Raw genomic sequence first — 15,436 nt, 5'->3', positions numbered from 1 at the left:
TTGTCTCATCAGCTTTGATTTCTCCCAGCTGTGTTTCTCTCCTGTCTCGTATTCCCTGATTACGCCATTGTGTATTATAAGCCCTGTGTTTCCTTTTGCTTGTTGCTGGTCCGTCTGTGTTGTCTCCCCGAGTCTCCCTGTGTTTCCGCCGTATGATAGTTTCATGTCAGTTTTGTTAGTTTCCTCAGTTTAGGTTTCTCTTAGTTTCTCTGTATGCCCTTCTTGGTTCCTCCTGCATCCTGTTCACCTCAAAATAAAGCTCAATCTCCACATCTATCTCAGTGCCTGCGTTTGGGTGGCACCTCTACATGGCCTGCCTTGCCAGCCATGACATTAACAATACGATTCACCACAGCCTAAACCAGTTTTGCAATACCCAGACCTAGTTGTTAATCATTTAAGACCAAATATAAGACGGTATACTGATTTTCGCTCAAGTGAGAAACTGATCAAGCACACCATTCAAGCATTTAAGCTAATTTTTCTGAGCTGATTTCAATTAAAGGCCTTGTGTATACTGCTGGATTAACCATTACAGACCATTATCAGTACTGTTAGTTTATGGCATAATGTGACATAAATATTACATTCGTTAATGACCTAATAAGCACTACAACTGTGCTTGTACACAGTAAAGACATTTTGTCACTTTTGGATAGCGCCAGGCTCATTGATTATCCTTGCATTTTTTTCGCTAAGCTAAGCTAATTGGTGGGTTTTATAGCTAACAAATGACTGTGTGGTATTAGTCGTTTCGTCTAATTCTCCACTACATTTCCCCCAAGACTAACAGTTTACTTTATTTTCACACACATAAAAGTAAGTAAAGAAAATAAGCACACACATTTTGTCCACGTCTCCTCATTTTCAAGCTATAAAACTGCATTTTTCTGCCTTCTCGCCTTTTTACTTTCGCTCTCTCATTTATTTTCCATGTCTCACTTCTTCAAACAACATGGGATAATCATCCAATATGTGGATGCTCTATTAAGTTTCAGTTTTACCCCCAGATAGTAATAAATCACTAAATACGAATCACATCAAGAGGACTTTTTTGAGTCTTCATAACACTGACAAGATGGAGTCTAATTTTCATTAATTCTAATAGTCGCTGTGTGAGATGCGATGAAACTTTAATGATCCAAAATTGGGGAAACAGACAAAAATGGGTCACTGCATTAGCAAGTAGTGACTGGAGTACAGCAAATGAGGTAGAAGGTAAATATGATTTGAGTAATGGGGGTTAGATGAAGTTATTCAACTGACAATGTTGACAATATTGCAAGTAAAGCCTTTACATAAGGATTTTCCTCTTATTAAGTAAAGATGTATGGCCCCTGTTTCTTGTTTGGTTTAGTGGCTATTTTTTTTCAGAGATCATTACTAAATACTATTTAATTGTAATTCTAGCTTTTACAGATTGTTTTATTCTAGCAAGTTTTTAAGCTTTTAAAAAAAGGGAAGGTTTACACATTTGCCTTCAGCCTTACACTGTTTGGGGGTTTTTTGTAACCCAAGAACCATTTGCTGGTTTCACACAATAATTGCTGTCAACCCAGCTGCACTTTTAAAGTGGATATAAAGCTCATCATCGTGAATTTGTAGTAGAAAATAATTAAACCATAAAACCATATATAGTACCGTATTTTTCGGACTATAAGGCGACTATAAGGCGATACAAAACTGTCAAATAAGTCAAACTTCATTCAACTCATTCACAATAATGCTCAACATTGTTCAGTTTAACACATAAAATACAGAAAAATGCTCTCACTTTTTGAGTTTATTTCACTTCTACAAATCCATCAAGTTCTTCATCTTGACTGTCTGAGTAAGTAAGTAAAGTAAAATTTTATTCATATAGCACCTTTCAAGATAAAAATCACAAAGTGCTTCACAGAAGCTAAAACATAAAAATAAAAATCAACCAAAAGCAAGTTTAAAAAGATGAGTTTTTAGCTGTTTTTTAAAAGCGACCACTGAGTCCACAGATCTCAGGCTCAAAGGGAGAGAGTTCCACAATCTGGGGGCCACAGTTACAAAAGCTCTGTCGCCTTTTGTTTTCAGCCTTGTGTGTTGGACAACCAGCAAACCCTGGTCACATGACCTCAGGGACCTGCTGGGAATGTATGGATGTAAAAGTTCACTGATATGTGTTGGTGCTTGTCCATGCAGAGCCCTGAAAGTCAAGGTCAAAACCTTAAAGTGGATTCTGAATTTAATAGGGAGCCAGTGCAGCTGAATCAGCAGAGGTGTGACATGGGAATACTTGGAGGACTTGGTCAGAAGCTTTGCAGCAGCGTTCTGAACAACTTGCAGATGCTCCAAAGAGGCTTTACATAAACAAGTAAACAAAGAATTACAATAATCCAGACTAGATGAAACAAATGCATGAATGACACTTTCTAATTTGGAGCGCGATACAATGGGGACTCAGTTAGCAATGTTTCTCAAGTGATAAAAACAGGAGTGGACCAGAGATTTAACATGAGCGTCCAAAGTCAGAACTTAGTCAACAGTAACACCAAGGTTCCTGATAGACGGTTTGGCAAATGTAGTAAGTGGACCCAAGTTTTTCATAACACTAGGTACAAATTCTTTAGGAGCACAAACAAGGACTTCAGTCTTCTCCTCATTTAGTTGAAGAAAGTTTCCAGCCATCCAACCTCTAATGGAGTCTATGCACTTCATGGGGCTTAAAGGAGATATATAACTGAATATCACCTGCATAGCAGTGATACAAAATGTCCTTAAAAGTGCTCAATAAGTGTTGAAGAGGAAGTAAATACAGTAAGAACAATAAAGGCCCCAAAACTGAACCTTGTGGCACACCATAGGCAAGAAAAGTAGAAGAGGAACTGTACTTAGAGGTAGCCACAGAAAGGATCGGAGACTCTAAGAAGTGCAGTTTCAGTAGAGTGAGCTCTACGAAAGCCAGATTGGAATTCATCCAGAATGCTGTATTCATCTAGAACAGCTATAAGCTGCTTAGCCACAACCTTTTCCAAAATCTTAGCAATGAACGGTAATTTTGAAATCGGTCTGTAGCTACTGAGAAGAGAAGCGTCAAGCTTAGGTTTTTTTAACAGTCGGTGAATGAAAGCCTTCTTACAATAAACAGGGACCTGACCAGAAACCAGTGAGGTATTGATAAGTATTGTGAGCACACAGGGACCAATAGACTGAAAGACAGTTGGGCGATTTCGGCCTACAAGCATGTCTCTTAGCAGGTGCTATTTTGGGATCCTTATAAACACAGCATAATATTATGTTGAAGAACAGGACGTATTACTCTGCGAGGCTCCTGACTACAGTAGCTGTAATGCTCCTACAATCTGTCAAGCGGTGCAGCTTCATAGCTTACCAAAGTCATACTAAAACATTTTGATAGATTTTTCAGGGCCGTGTATCACATAGAATCAGTTTGAGGTCAGTAAGCACAACCAGAATTGATACATAAGGAGTACCGGATGGTACCGGAAGGCGAATTGTCAGTTTTTTGAGAAAATTGAAGGATTTTAGGTGCGCCTTATGGTCAGAAAAAATACAGTACTAACTTTAATGTAGATGAGGCCATCTCTGACACATTATAGGCAGTAGTCCTGCCTGTAGCCACAATAACTTGTAACCACACAGCACCTGTACAGGATAGTTTTTGACCTTCAAAGGTTCTTTGTTAATGGGTTGCTTTAGGGAAGAGAGGGCGCACTAGGATCTGGAAACAGTGGATTATATAAGACTCAAAAAGCAGCTATATAGACACTAAAATTCTAATAATAATAATAATAATAATAATAATAATAATGTTTCGCAATTAAATAATATAACATAGAGTAATATGCAAAGGTCTTGAGCCACCACTTATTTCTTTATAATTTGATTCCAAAGAGAGTTTATTTTATTTTTAATATGCTCTTGAGCAACTGGTCTCTAGTTTTTCTGATGGTCTTTCAGAGTTTTCTTTGGACATTTGCTGCCTTTTCACTTATTTTCAGTCCAGTCATTGTACGTGACCATTTTCAGAGGAACCTCTTAAAAATCCATTTAATACTGATCTCTTACTTTCTAAAAAGTAACAGATCAAGGGATCTAAAATTGTTGTGTCTAAACATGACAGGAAACAAACGAAAAGAGCTCATTTTAAATTGGATCTTTAGGTAGATTGGAAAGACAAAAGTGGCAGGCCTGAAAAAAAAAGAAAAGAAAAATAAAACAATCATACAACCAATTTTAAATCAGTACCTTGAGGCACTTGACTACTAGCAGCCATTCACACATATGTATATAATTTGTTTCTGTGGCTGAAAAAACAGAAATTGCCAAAGATTAACAGTCTGACAGACATAAAATAGTATTTTTACACCAACGAGGTGTTATCAAAAACTTGGCATATCTTGGCATGATGTAGTGAGTGACTGATTTGAAGTTTAGGGTTGAAATTGCCATCACTGTACATCTGTATGTACAGAAGGAGTCAGGAAAGATGAATGAGTATAAAACACTGTGTGGATGCTTTTTCATGCATTCAGCTGTTGTATTTCAGTTCTTGTGTTTGGGATCTTGTCAAAATAAATGCAGAAACGTACAGTCAGATTTGGATCTACATGCAACACCATGATTAGTAATATCTTGCCAATTCTCCAAAAAACACTGCCAATGCCATAAAAGCACACCTGGATAGAAAACACACAGTGGAGCACTATCAGTCATGGACAGGTATCCCCAGAGTGCAGACCGCAGCGTTATTAAAGCAGCGTGGGATCATCTCGACAGAGAACAGAAAAGAAGGCAGCCAGCATCCAGAGAAGAGCTTTGAAAGTTCTTCAAGACTGGAGAATTACTCCTGAAGACTATTTAAAGAAATTACAAGAAAGCTTGTCATCGAGTTCAGGCTGTGCTGAAGAATAAAGGTGGTCATACCAGATATTTACTCTCAAGCTTGTTAGAGTTGTACAGCCTCTGGCTTTGCCTTATATAACGTATCTTTATTTATGTTTGCACATTTTATTAAATTACTGAAGCTCTGCCAGTTTCACAGCAAAATACAAAGAAGTGAGGGGTGGCTCGAGATTTTTATGTGCTACTGTACACTTACCATCACTTAAGGGAGCTTTAAGGTTAGGACTTACTCTTACTCTTGCTGTAATTCGTGAATACATTAACATCCTTAAAACCATGCATAATTAAGCATATCAGCCTTTTCATCTGATACTTTCCCATCCATGTTGAATTTGTGTAACACCGATACCCCATCTGCACCTTGTGAGTGTCTTCTAGGGGATTTGCTGTCAGACATGTTTTCTCTTTATGCCCTTCCTTTTTTTGTTAAAACATAAGGCTGATTTGGGACTATGCTATGTGTCCCCATTGACTACAATGGACATAATGCTCAAAGCACTGCTGTGCTGTCAGTTTGCTAGCATGACTTTACAGTCTTGTTCCACAGTGTTGTTGCAAAGTAGGCAAAAAACACTTTGCTTTTTGTGTTACCTTGATCTCAAATTGATTTTGTCAGTTTTTTATCCTTATCTAAGAGTACAGTTATTAATAGCCAATAGTTGTCAAGGTATTACATTCATTGAAAGAGAATTTATCCAAATTGTATCTGACAAACTACTACATTTTTACCCTCAAAGAGCCCATTGAAGTTCTGGAAGAAAGTTGGTTCTGACAGAGCTAGACTATAGGATCAAATCAGCAACACTGAACATGTAAACAACAACCATAAGTAAAGCAGCCATCCTGAGAATACCCTTTGATCAACAGACTTTCATACAGGGCTTCAAATTTATTAGTTCTGCCATGTAGACAAGAACGCTTACGTGACCCTGGAATCCTTTTGGAATTCTAAGCCAGATGGTAGAAGAATAAGGTGTGCCCACAGCCCTAAGTGTCTATTAACCCTTACCTTCAAAGTGCATCACAACGCCATCTTCAAACCAAATTACTAAGAGGTGTACTTGGAAAACACCTTGTGATCAGTGCACCCTTGGCACCTTTATTCAGGACTTCCAATCTATGGAATGGATTGCAAAGTAATTACACAAGGACCACAGGAAAAGAGACTGTGCATAATCCAAATTTCAATTAAAGCTAATGTTTAAACATATAGTAGTTCAGGTTGGCCTTGAGAATTAACAAGCACAAAGTAAATTTTTGCTCATTCTGGAGTTCAGATGGATATTGGGGACAACGTTTTACAAATTACTGTGAAATAAATAGAGACTATGACTTGAGAAGGGATCTGACCATGACCTGTTTCTGTCTGAGGAGAAAACTCTCCCTTAGATAATTAGCATTCATGGACTGCTTGAAAGGTTCCCTTCACTTTCCATTCAGTTTTCTGACCTGCTCCAACAGGTCAGCATGACCTCTAGCAAACCTCTTCACAGTCACATTCATCACTGCATACTTGAAAACCCTTGGCACATTAGTAGCTCTGAAAACCTGACCATCTGCAACTCATTTTTTAAAAAAAAAAATCAATTTCCACTTTATTTTCAATGTCTTTTCTCATCTTCTGGTTACTATGTTTTTGCATGTCCATTTGTTTCTTTAGTAATTTATAATTGCTGAGTTGATGTAAGCTTCTCTTTAACTTTTGTCACATACAAGGCTTCAGTCACATGGAATTTGCTTACTGGTTGCTGGTTGCTCTCTACTCCCCAGCTGGCTGCCATGGTCACTAGCAGATGGCAGAAATGGAACATTCTCTATTTTTGCAAAACGGAAACAGAGAACGTAAAAGTATGAGTAAAAGTTTTGCCGTACTGCTTCAGCCAAAATGTTTGAAAAAGCGCAACTTTTTCTTTGAAGCTGTTTTGGTTTATGTTGCAATTTTTACAGTTTCACAACAACTCAGAGGGTAGATGTTAACTGTTTGCAGACAATTTGGCAACTTCCATGCAAACAATGAGCAACTACTGCAATCCAGTAACGACCAAAGCAATTGGAAGAAGGTTTTGGGTGCAGCAGCATATATTTTTTATGTAACCACTTTTATCAAGCACGTACCAGTTACTTCCATGAGCCATTTGCAGTCTTTAGTTGCTAGGGAGACATTAACATTTGAATTTAGCCCCAAAGCTATATAGATTATTCCAACCGTGGTGTTTACAGGTCATTTTTAGTTGTAAAACTTAAAATTCAAAGGCATGGGATCACAGTTTATTACTATAAACATTTAACACACCAGGTTAATGAACAGCTGTTTAAGGTTGTTTAGTAATGCTGTATAAACAGATTGCTAATTATCTGAGCATAACTTGCCATACTATGCCATAGACATAGTACGTGAACTCACAGTTTTCTTATTGTTCAGAACAGGTGTGAAGCAATTATTTTTAACACTTGCCACTGACTCTCAAATTATATTTCACTTCTGGGAACTTGTATGAAACAGCAATGTAAGCAAACCCTAGGCCTGCACACACAAATATGCGTGCGTCGTGTTAATGTTTCTTCTGTTCTCCTCTCCCCTGCTCTGGCCTCATCTATTTTAATGCAGTGAGAATGCTGATTGGACAAGATGAACATTTAGACAGGGTGAAAGGAACAGCAGCTTGAAATTTGTCACCTTCTCACTACTTTTTATTAGTTGAAAGAGATGATGTGGAGAAGGGTTTGACTGGAGAACAGATGCAGAGATAAAAGCGATGCAACAAAGGGAAGAAGACAGTGATCTACTTTCTTCCAAGTGAAAATTGAAACCACTGTCTCATTAACTCTGGAAAAGTTTAAGAATTGCTAGTGGGAAGTAACTTTAACACCTTTGGACAAGTTGCAATAAGTGGGAAAAGAGAGCAGATCCCTCGAGTTTGTCTCGACACCCTTGCCAAATCAAACCAAAAAATCTTTGGATTTTTGTATAGGAGCAATAGCTAAAAGAATGTCGAATAAAGTTTAGCTCAGACAATATGGCAGGACAGATTCATGTAACTCTGACCCGCTTTCAATTGTTGTCAAAGTTGTCAAAAGTTGTCAAAAAGTCTGCAAATACATAAGGCCCCTTATGAAACTGTACCGCAGGAAATGCTGTTAATAATTCTCATCATTCACAGCTATCTCTCCTTCTCACACATACATTGATTCACCCCCTTACCCACCCAGTATCTTTCCTGATTTCAAAAGAGAAACTGTGCAGTTGTTAACAAGATTGAAAAAAATGTTAAGAGTTGTACATCATTGATTTACACATGTACTTTGTTTAATATGAGAGGACTTTTTATTCAAAGAATGACTCACCTCAAAGGCAGCCTGAAGTGCTGCTTGCATTTCAAAAACAGCTGATTAAACCCTTGAATTCCCTTTTCTTATTATGTGTGTGCCTGTGCTTTTTGTTCTGTCTGGTTTAGGCTACAGATCCAGATCTGGGGGCAAGCGGTCAGGTCCATTATCGGCTGGTCAACCACCAGGGGCTGTTTTCCATCAATGCCACTGGAACCATTACAACTGCAGTGCCACTGGACAGAGAGGTGAGACGAAGCTACAGATTCTGTTCCTATTTGTTTAAGGCAAAGCAGACAACTGTAAACGGTAATAGTATTTTTATGACGTAACTCCACAAACAGGAATGGCTGAAAGAATTGTGTTTTTGGTTTGCACATCCATCTATATGTCCCATTCTCTTACATTTGATCTTTTGATGATGTTGGAGGAGTTTTGTCAAAATCTGGCATTAACATTCCCTTGGAGTGAAAGATGAACTGCTGGGCTGAATAAACTGTCAGTGCAGTAAAGATAAACCTATCCAGATCAACTGAAGGGCCAGCAGCTTCTCTTGGATCCTGGGCCAGTTTTTTGCTGGATTTTTTTTTTTTCCCCATTTCTTAACAACATGACTTTCAGAAACTATTCATATGCTGCAGACTTGCCATTCAGGGCCAATACTTGTTCTTTTGTCCTCCAGTTGTCTAGTTGGCTCAAATTTTTTAAGCACACACTGCACATCATAGCAAGATATGCGATGTTTTCAGCAAATATTTTGTTAAGAATCATCTTCTTTGTGCAAAAATAAAATATTTTGCCTTTCAAACTGTGTTTTGTTGGCATTTTTTTTGTATAATGACGGTTTTTGTTCCTAATAATAAAGTGCATAAAGAGAAGTTATGTCTAGACACTACAATGGATCATTCCAGTAGTTAGGTGCTGCTTTTATGCTAATATAGGTCTATAACAAACAAACCAAAAAACATTCCTTTTGAAAATGGTCAGTTAAAAGCAAAATGTAAAGAAAAGAGGAGTGGTTGAAGAGTTTTGCACAGTACTGTCAAACAATATAGTGGTGACATATCCAGCAGCTCAGAATTAAAATCTGGTTGACATGAATGCAAACTGTAATTTGGGTGGTTGGTGGAAGAAAGCTGCGAGAAAGTAATTCTTGTTTGTAGCTTTGTTAATGCTAAATTTTGAATCTATGTTCTCCTGAAGGTTAAAGGTCATTACTATCTCACGGTTGAAGCCTGGGATGGTGCAGAGAATCCACGGCGATCCAGATTAACACTTCGTGTCACCGTTCTGGATATAGACGACAACAGCCCTATATTCACCCAACAAACTTACAATGTCAATCTACCGGAGAACAGCCCAAAGGGCACTGTTATATTACAATTAAAGGTAAGTGTTTGTAAAGAGGAACAGGTGGGTTTGTAGCTTTGGCGTTTAGCGAATCAAACAAAAAGAAAAAAATCAGTAGTTCATTGGAACTTTTATATCTAAATCTCTGGTAAAGAAGTGAAAAAGGCTTTGTTGCAAACAAAAACTTACTGAAACTAGACCATGACAAATAAATCATCTCTGCTGATGCATTGGTTGGTTTTAGATTAATACAGTTATATCTGAATCAGCAGATAAACAGTGCAGCAAAGAAAGTTGTTGTTTTTTTGTTTTGTTTTTTTGGGGGGGGGGGGGGGGGGGGGGGTTGTTGAGAAAATGACCTGCATTATAAAATGTAATTTCTTCAGCAGATAACTCTGGCATGTATTTTTTATCTGAAGAAGATCCAACTCAGTGTTGCTCACAAGTCTTTAAACAAATGAATGGATTCCTAAAGGAACTGTTCTATATTGCTTATGCTGTTTTTATGTGTGTGTTAATTGTGTGTTCTCAGTGTTAGCGTTATCATTTAAATCTCTATAGCACTGTAGAGGTTTAGAAGAACATTTTTTTATCAAATCTTAGCATTCCTTAGCAAAGACACAAATTGCTGGTTTGCATTTATTTTATATACAGATCAAGCTAATATATGTTTAATGTCCTTAATAATGTTCTTAATAAATCCCTTTATCTTAAAAATTCCCAATGATGTCAGTCTAATTTAATGTTATTTGTGCACAATTTATTGAAAATTATATTTATGTTGCGTGCAGTGATAGAACATTGATAGTTTGATAACACTTGCAGACACGCTGCACACTGCAGCAGAATGTGAGATAAAGCTGCACAGCTACACTTTAAAATTATTACATAAGATATGGACCACCAGCTGTAATTTAAAGGTTACTACCACAGGCATTTCTGGCAACAACACAACACAGATCTAATTAAACTGTTATAGTGTGTTACAAGCAGGTATATGTGGATTCTTGTCCTACTGACAAGTATTAGAAATTCACATTGCAGTGATATTGCTTTCCTTTCCATGTTCTCTGTAGGCGACAGACGCTGACCTCAACTCCAACCTTACTTACCGAATCAGAACCGAAGGCTTGGAACAGGACATCACTCAGCTGTTCCACATCGACTCCAGAACAGGCGAGCTTTCAGTTCTCAAGGTTCTGGACTTCGAGGCTCTTTTTGAGTCAGAGCCCACATACACGTTCACTGTAGAGGCCCTGGACACAAAGGGAAACATGCCTCCTGGACTAGCCTCTGTTACAGTCAGAATAATGGTGAGTGTGTGGGTATGTGTCTACAAGCTACTTTCTCTGTGTGGACAGAAAGATGGGTAATATTTTCTACTCTTTTAGTAAAGTGTCTTTAGTTTGAAGAAAAGTAAACTGGCATTGTGATGTAGCAGGTATTGGAAGACCATTATGCTTTTTGGTGGGGGTTTAATAAATGAATAATGAATGAAAATGGAATATGGAAAAGGCAAGCAAAGCATTTTCAGTCAGGAAAATAAAAAAGACCAAAAAAGCATATTAGAACCAGCGTGTGAAAACACAGTGTAGTCCACATTGTAAAATGGCAAGTACCAATTGGCGGACACAACTGCTAACTTACCATCCGAGTGGCATCGGCAGCAATAGAATTGATTGTTGCAACATCTGTTTGGTGTAGAGTCCAAGCGGCAACCTTTTGGGCTGAAAAAAGCACCAAAAACTGCATTTTTTTGAATGACCATTTGACACTCGCTCCAAAAGAGAACTATATAGTAGCAGTCACCATAGCTGGTTTTCCCTTTTAAATCAAATATGTGGAGGAATTCTTTTTAAACCCATCTGTTTAAATTATGTTAAGTCTTACATGTATTGGAGCAAGGCTGCTTTGAGTGATAGATGGTTGCCAGTTCCTACTAGTTCAAATAACTAAAGTATTGGTGGCTTTTGGACCATTTTAAATGTAAATATCTAACAAATAATATGGTTTACTGTGTGATTAATTATTATACTAACAGACCTCCCAAGAAGTCTGTCCTCCAGTTTTGGTGAATAAAATTTGGGTATTTTATTTTTATGCTCTTATTAGCAGGTATCTGTGTCTGTGCAATGCACCCATAAAGTCTATGGATGCGACTTGCTAATCACCTTTGCTAGTGTTAGCAGATAACTTAGCATTCCACCCTCTCGTCCAAATACGGTGCCTTCTGGCTCCAAAAAACAACACAGTGATGCTCACAATCATACAAAAACAGGGGTTCACAAACCAATTTGTGATGAAACAAGTGGTGCTGCCATATACCAGAAGAAGCACATGGTGGACTGCTGTGGGTGGATACACTCAATGTAAAACAGTATAAATATAGTCTCAAATATATTGTATTGCCAAAGGTTTTCACCCGTCTGCCATCACATGCATATAAACTTGAGTGACATCACATATTTTAATTAATAACCTTTAATATAATGTTGGCACATCCTTTGCAACTATAATAGCATTAACTCTTCTGGGAAGGCTTTCCACATTGTTTAAGAATGTATTTATTTTTGACAATTCTTCCAAGGTATTTCCAAGGTTTGACACTGATGTTGGACGAGAAGGCCTGTGTCACAGTCTCTGCTGTAAATTATCCTAAAAGCGTTCTGTTGGGTTGAGGTTCCCAAACTGTTCCCACAAAGTTAGGACCATGAAGTTGTCCAAAATGCATGCATTTATTATTGAAGCATTGAGAGTTAATTTGACTGGAACTAAGGACCTGAGCTTAACTCCTGAAAAACAAACCAACACCATAATGCCCCCTCCACCAAACTTTTCACTTGGCACAGTGCAGTAAGACAAGTACCGCTCTCCTGGCAACCACTGAACCCAGGCACATTCGTCAGTTTGCCAGATGAAGAAGTGTGATTTTCTACGGTGTGATTTCTTGATTTTATACACCTTTGGCCATGGAAGTGAGTGGAACACCTGAATTGAATTAGCTGAATGAATCGGTGAGGAAATATACATAAGTGTGCTGAAGGTTTTACAATAACCTTTGACTAGACAAGGTCCAGGCCTATTAACCTCTTGCTAGTGATCATGATTGCATACTACTCTATGCAGAGGTATATAATGCTCAAGCCTACAGTGATCTGGAAACTGCTGGAAACACCAGTGTGATCGTCCACAGTGAAACAAGTTTTACATCACCATGGACAAACAAAGTGATGAATTAGAAAGAAGTCCCTATCTGGTCATTAAGTGATGACGTGACGAATCCTACTTCCGGGCCTAAAGTAGTCTGCGTTTAATATGGCTTTTGTCTTGTTAACATGTTTAATGTTATGTATTTTCTTCTATTTAATCTCAGAAAGCTCCTAAAACAGTCAGTGATCACTGTTGACCTCCCTCAGCTTTTATTACCGCTAATCATTTATTTAAGCTCAGTTTTTAAAACCTTAGGATGTAACTACAGCCCAGCCCATGCAGCAGTATATGAATGACTAACCTCGTATTGTGGATGGATTATCTCAGTTGTTCTCCTGGCTGAAGTTTGGTCCTTTTACAGCATCCTGCCATGCGATTACATTTGTTCCTGACCACTGAGAACACTCACGTTAACTTTTATCGAGTGGAAAAAAAGTTAGCTTGTTTATATTATGCTAACATAGCTGTGTCGCTAGCGGTCACGTAACACATCATTATATACCAGCTAGCCCAACTTCAGTAACCCTACAAACGTCCCTGCTGTTTAGTTTTCTGTCTTCATTTATGTTGAAGTGATAACAGAGCTGTACGTTTGAATTTGTTTCCAAAATCCCTCAGTCAGGACATGCTATATTGTATTTATATAGAAGCTAGCGAGCTAACTTCCTGCTAACTTCTAACTCCGTTAAATGTCATAAATTCCGTTTTCATGGATGCCTGGATATTAAACTCAATTGTTACACCTGGTAGAGCAGAACGCTGATCATTTTATTAAATATGAAAGACTTTAGACAGTTTTTCAACTCTCAGTAATGCCATAGCGATCGTTTGATTTATGGACCTGCAGCGGAGTTTAGGCCCAGACACGGCTAGTGACGTCAGACTTAACGACCAGATTACAAAACACATGAAAACTTGGACAGTTGGGTGTTCCAGCAGGACAGTGATCCCAAACACACTTCAGAACTGGTTTTGGATAAAGCAGGCGAACATGTAACTAGACACAAAGCTCCAACCTCAACCCTCTTGAAAATTTGTGGACTGTTCTTAAAAGCCATATCTGTGCCAGGAAACCAACCAATTTGAATGAATTATAACATGAAGAGTGATCAAGTATCTAGACAGAGTCATGCCAAAAGGTTGTTGATGATTACCAAAAGCAATTTGTAAAGGGACATTTAACCAAACATTAGTAGGCATGTATATATAAATGCAAGCCTATATGTATACTTTTGACCCTGTGTGAATTAGAGAAAATCCAAAAATAAGTTCAAACTTGTGCACCCAGTTCTTGTCGTTGCTGATGTATAGTGTACAATCATTTCACCCGATGTTACATCTACTATGAAATTTCAGGAATTTGAGCAAATTGTCAAAGAGCAAAGCTGTACATTTGGTCTTCAACAGCACTGATTTCCTGCCTTTAGCCTTGACTATGTCAGTCTCTTATATACAGTATGTGGTAAAACCTTGTCTTTCATACATAGTTCACAGTATAGATGACTACACACAACAACAGATGTACATCCACTACATTCAAATTCATCTTAAACTTCTACATGCTAGTCTATTTGATTGCTTGACCTTGAACTTCTGTTCAGAGCATGGCTACTATTAGAGTAGTAGATGCCAATATTTATAATCAAGGAAATGCATCAAAGCATCACAGCATCTTCATTTTACACAGCTAAAACAGCACATTGTCTTCCTGCTTTGTTTTTCTTTCCTGTGGTGCTGCTAGACACAGGATGGAGTTTACTATTTCTGATCCTGTTGTCTCTGACACTCAGTGACTATACCAGAGATTAGCATATGAATCTATGCAATCTATGGACTTTAGGTTCTGATATCAGAAACTTTAAAATGACGGAGAAATAAGCTGACAGTTTCTGTGCTTTATACAACATTTAGTTTACATAGTGTGTTTTTGTTTTGTTTTGTTTTTTTGAGTTTGACAACTGTGAAAGAAAGTTTTAAAATCCATCATTTAACCAGCCAATGGAAAATTAAAAGCACAATTGTTTTGTGGTGTCCTCACTTTCACCCTTGCTGATGTTTTCTAGTACTGCTGACGCCTGCTGTGATTAAAGCCCCACAGGTTTTCATGAACACCCCATTTATTCTACTCACTACAGCATTTGTTCTATTCAGAGATAAATTGGAATCCAAGCCAAAGAAATAAAATTAACTCAGCATAAGCAATAGATTATATGCACTACTTTTCATATATATATATATATATACAGTGTTGGGGAGTAACGGAATACATGTACCGCCGTTACGTATTTAAAATACAAAATATGAGTAACTGTATTCCGTTACAGTTACCGTTTAAAAAGGTGGTATTTAGAATACAGTTACTTTGTTGAAATAAATGGATTACACAGCGGTACTTCCCTGTTTCATATTGTCGCGGGTCAGGACTGTTTGGGTTTTGTTTGACAGCTACGTTCTGTTGTTCCAGGTGGCAGCGTTACGGTTGCCATAGTTACAGGGTGACGCTCTCTCTCTGCGTGTTTCCTGGGTGAGAGCGCGCCTGATATTGTGGTGCTAAGCTAATAGGCAGAATGCTACAGGTATAGCTCTAAAGAATGTAGCCTCATGGGCAGTGTAGTCCATGCTGCAAGGAGAATGGACTGCCATACCCGTT

At 38.0% G+C, this 15,436-nt stretch overlaps 1 protein-coding gene across 1 annotated transcript in view; it reads left to right on the top strand.

Annotated features, from left to right (window-relative positions):
- LOC146512705 (protocadherin-15-like) overlaps positions 1-15,436 on the top strand; it is a 231,453-nt gene that overhangs the window by 129,350 nt on the left and 86,667 nt on the right. The window contains exons 21-23 of the mRNA XM_085171180.1: positions 8,355-8,474; positions 9,430-9,615; positions 10,653-10,889. Coding sequence (XP_085027306.1) covers positions 8,355-8,474; positions 9,430-9,615; positions 10,653-10,889 — 543 coding nt within the window. The remainder of the gene's footprint in view (positions 1-8,354; positions 8,475-9,429; positions 9,616-10,652; positions 10,890-15,436) is intronic.

This window comes from Neolamprologus multifasciatus, chromosome 8 (assembly GCF_963576455.1).
Source record: "Neolamprologus multifasciatus chromosome 8, fNeoMul1.2, whole genome shotgun sequence".
NCBI lineage: Eukaryota > Metazoa > Chordata > Actinopteri > Cichliformes > Cichlidae > Neolamprologus > Neolamprologus multifasciatus.
This window is presented reverse-complemented; position numbering and strand designations above follow the sequence as displayed.